Raw genomic sequence first — 4,426 nt, forward strand, 5'->3', positions numbered from 1 at the left:
CGGCCAAAACCAGAGTTTTTTACTAAATTAATATAATAAAAACACTAAAATAATACATTTGAAACATTATGTACTAAAATAATATAAAAAATAAAATACAAAAATAGTATATTTTAAAAAATAAAATCCAAAATTAAAATAAAAAAACTAACGGCCAAAATCAGAGTTTTTTACTAAATTAATATAAAAAATACTAAAATAATACATTTGAAACATTATGTACTAAAATAATATAAAATAATAAATTACGAAAATAGTATATTTTAAAAATAAAATCCAAAAATAAAATAAATAGTAAAAACAAACGCCCAAAATCAGAGTTTTTTACTAAATTAATATAAAAAACACTAAAATAATACATTAGAAACATTATGTACTAAAATAATATAAAAAAATAAAATAAGAAAATAGTATATTTTAAAAAATAAAAATAGTATATTTTAAAAAATAAAATTCGAAAATAAAATAAATAAATAAATAAAATGGCCAAAATTAGAGTTTTTTACTAAATTAATATAAAATAATACTAAAATAATACATTTGAAACATTATGTAATAAAATAATATAAAAAATAAAATATGAAAATAGTATATTTTAAAAAATAAAATTCGAAAATAAAATAAATACCAAAATATATTGAACTACATGTCGGGTATATTATATATATTATAATTTAAACCAAAATATTTTACTTATTATCATTTTAAAATAATAATAAAAATATTTGTATTTGAATTGGATATATTTATTTTTTTAATGTAGTATGGCAAAAAATATGTTGTCAAAAAATTGTTTGGTATTTTTTTTGTAATTAAAAGCAATATACAAAATTTAGTTATTTTGATAAATATTTAAAATCCATCAAACATTGAAATTAATAACCGAAATTTATTTTGAAATTGCAGGCATCGCAATGGCTTCATTGATTAAGAAAGATCCTCGCGTAGCTGACACAGTTAATAATATGGTAATATATTGTTATTTATTACTCACGGGTTCCATTAAAAAAAGATCTATGTAATTTACGGAAATAAATTATGTTATTATAACTCTTTCCTGCAATTTAACATTGTCAGGGCTCGTACCGCGTATTAAGGGGCCAGGTGAATGGTTTAAGATATTCCCCGGATGCAGGACTGATGCCCTACTTGAAGCTAGCTGGATTCAGGTCAATAGCATTTTTCCGGACATTTGATTTGTGGTACGATTTAATATCCGCATTGGTCGAGCGTTGGTGCCCGGAGACCCATACTTTTCATTTGTTGTGTGGGAAGTGCACTGTCACTCTGGAGGATGTTGCACTGTAACTTGGGCTCCCAATCGACGAGAGTGCTGTAATGGGCGTAAGTACGATAGCTGAGCTGGCTGCACTTTGTTATATCCTACTAGGAGCCTCGCTCGGCGATGATGAGTCTAATTTTTCGGGTTTAAAATTTATATGGCTGAAAGCAAATTTTGAGCATTTATCAGTTAATGCCACTAACGAAAAGTTGATGTATGCAGCTCGAGCATACATTATGCATATTATAGGGGGTGTATTGATGCCCGATGTGAACAACAACAGGGTTCATCTCTAGTATTTACCTCTATTAGCTGATTTGCATAATGTTTGCTCGTATAGTTGGGGCTCTGCAATTCTGACTATGTTGTATCATGAGCTTTGTTGGACGACAAAGCCTCATACCGTAGACATAGGCAGATGCCTTATATTGTTGCAGTCATGGGCTCTTTATCGGATGTCATTCTTGGCATTGATTAGTCACCAACCATACGTATATCCACTAGTTAACAGGTGATAAAATTTAACTTGTTATTAATTGATAGTTTCTTTATAATGATACTATTCTAACGATACTATATTTATTTGAAATTTGTTTTCGTAGATGGAGTATTTATCCGGGTATCGGGAAGTCGTACACTGTCCTGATATATTGTTTGATGATTGAACAACATGCCGGCGAAGGGGTAAGCTATTCCAATATTCGTGACATGTAATTACTTTATATATCTTACTCAAATCATGTGAAATTTTAACCATGGTATTAATCGTGCAGTTTATTTGGATGTCATATCGTAGACCAGAAATTGCGGCTATTATACCATCGTCTGTCTACATTTATTCTCAATTATGATGCACTAACGCACCAATTATCAGTTTCAATGTAGTCGAGTGGTACCACGGGGATCGAGTACTACGACAGTTTGGTTGCATCTAGTATATCCCAGATCCACCAATGGAGGTGGGGAAGGTTCACGGCATCAACAAGAGAGGGAAACATGGAATGCATTGGGGGGTTATGCACCAAAGATATGTTGCGGTGTGGGATAATTGGATGGGTCGAAGACCTCGGAAGGATATGTCTTCCGATTTGCAACCATCGTTAGAGTACATGCAATTGTACTTTAGTATAGGAAATCCATATTTACTTAGTGACCAGTCGACTGTAGTCCCCCCGCACATGCAGTGACCTAGGGCATACGAGCCAATGGCCGATATAGAGCCCGATCCACACCCGGATCTTGAGCCCGAGCGAGAGGTGGAGATCGAGGCATAGCCGGAGGCTGAGTCCGAGCGATCGCATTCACATTCGGCTGATACTTCTTACCATCCAGATTTGCCGAGCAATGACTATTTCCTGGGCTCGTCAGGGGGCGGATAACATTACGGGTTTGATATCTTTAGGTCGTATCCACCGCAGTACAGCACTGCCCTCGGCCCAAATCCACCGCAGTACTCCACTCCTCCTAGGTTGTATCTACTGCAGCATGGCACTCCTCCGGGCTCAAGTTCATCGATGCCATTTGAGCCATATGATTTTTCTTCCATGTATCAGACACCCTCACCTGCAACTGAAGAGGATGTTGGTCGTCGCAAATCACCCACAACATGAACGTCGACCTCTGCATAGGTATACCCCTAGGACCACACCATCGAACCATCAACTTTAGGGGTTTCTTGGGTTTTGATATTAAAAAGTTTTTATTTTTTTGTATATATTTAATTAAATTAATTGGAACTTTGAAAATTGTAACAAAATTTGCCCATAACGTAAATTAGATTAATTTGGACATTTTGAACATTAAAACACTAAAACTTAACAAACTTAGTCTTGTAATATAAATTAAATACATTACAACATTAATCTAATTGGAACAAACTTTGCAATATATTTTTTTATATAAATTAAATACATTACAACATAGGCTCAATTCCTACTCGATCGTGACGATTGTGCAACATGATAGTTTCGCTACGGGCATTTACTTCGATTATGACCAGCTAACCTGCATAATCCCCAACGCTTACCATCGAATTTCTCCCTAATGTCCATCTCATTACTAATTCTGGATGATTGAGGACGACTTCTCGGATTCCTACTTAGCCTTATATCTGGGACAAGCTCAAAAGTCATTGGAGGCACCTCCCACGTAAACAAGTCAGGCAGGACGGGGAACTCATTTTCCCAAACACGTAACGTGCACTCGAGTATGTACACATCATTGACAAATTGTTTAACATTAAGGTTCACCTTAGCACACGCTGCCACGACATGCGCACATGGATAATGAAGTGTTTGAAACCTCCTGCAATCATATTGTCTGTTCCGGAGATCAACTCCATAGGACCTAGGTGGTATACCGGGTCGACAACCGATGGTCTCTGTAACACAAAATGTTTCATGGCGTCGTGAATATATTTCTACATTCATCGACCTCGCCATCCGACAGTTTGCAACCATTTCATCCCTAACATCTTCGACAAACACGTGTCTCGCCTCCATTTGGTTGACTTGTTGCTGACCCATTCTTAGAATCAAGGTAGCCAACCTGTAGAATATAACCAAAAAGAAAGATGAAATCGAAAGATGTCGTGTTTTCAACAACACAGCGTTGACCCCCTCCACTAAGTTTTTGGCCATTTGACCATAACGAAAGTTCTCGTCAAAACTTTGAGCCCATTGCCACGACACCATAGTACCCAACCACTGTCGGAAAGATGTGTTTGTTTAACCCTCCATGTCACTCTCAAATCGAGTTATTCTTTGGCGAAAAATATGTGGCTCTAGCTCGTGCGCTGTATATGTATTAAGGAAAGATAAGTTACAGCATTGCCATAAAGCATTAAAACATATAGTGAAAAGATAAGGTAATTATTTACCCATTTTCACAACTTGTCTCTTCCAGTCTGCATTCTTATAATCTCGATGAAAGTTAGCCGCGATTTTCCAGATATAGTAAACAGATCTCCATGGTACACCGGAATGCCTAATGGTGGCAATTAATCCTTCCCCTCTATCGGAGATAATGCAAATATTATCGTTGCTAATAACATATCTCTGTAGGTTGGTAAGGAAGAATTCCCACGATTCTATGTTCTACTTATCTACGATGGTAAATGCTATTGGGAGCACGTTCCTGTTGCCG

General features: G+C 35.6%; 1 protein-coding gene across 1 annotated transcript; it reads right to left on the reverse strand.

Annotated features, from left to right (window-relative positions):
* Positions 1-3,252: 3,252 nt before the first annotated feature.
* Positions 3,253-3,807, reverse strand: LOC107887663 (uncharacterized). The gene has a single exon (XM_016811906.1). It carries the CDS (start codon positions 3,805-3,807, stop codon positions 3,253-3,255), a length of 555 nt encoding a protein of 184 aa, XP_016667395.1.
* Between the last annotated feature and the right edge of the window lie 619 nt (positions 3,808-4,426).

Source organism: Gossypium hirsutum, chromosome A03 (assembly GCF_007990345.1).
Source record: "Gossypium hirsutum isolate 1008001.06 chromosome A03, Gossypium_hirsutum_v2.1, whole genome shotgun sequence".
Taxonomy (NCBI): Eukaryota; Viridiplantae; Streptophyta; class Magnoliopsida; order Malvales; family Malvaceae; genus Gossypium; species Gossypium hirsutum.

Coding starts and splice junctions, on each gene's coding strand:
- LOC107887663 (XM_016811906.1), bottom strand. CDS start 3,807: ATGGGTCAGCAACAAGTCAACCAAATGGAGGCGAGACACGTGTTTGTC.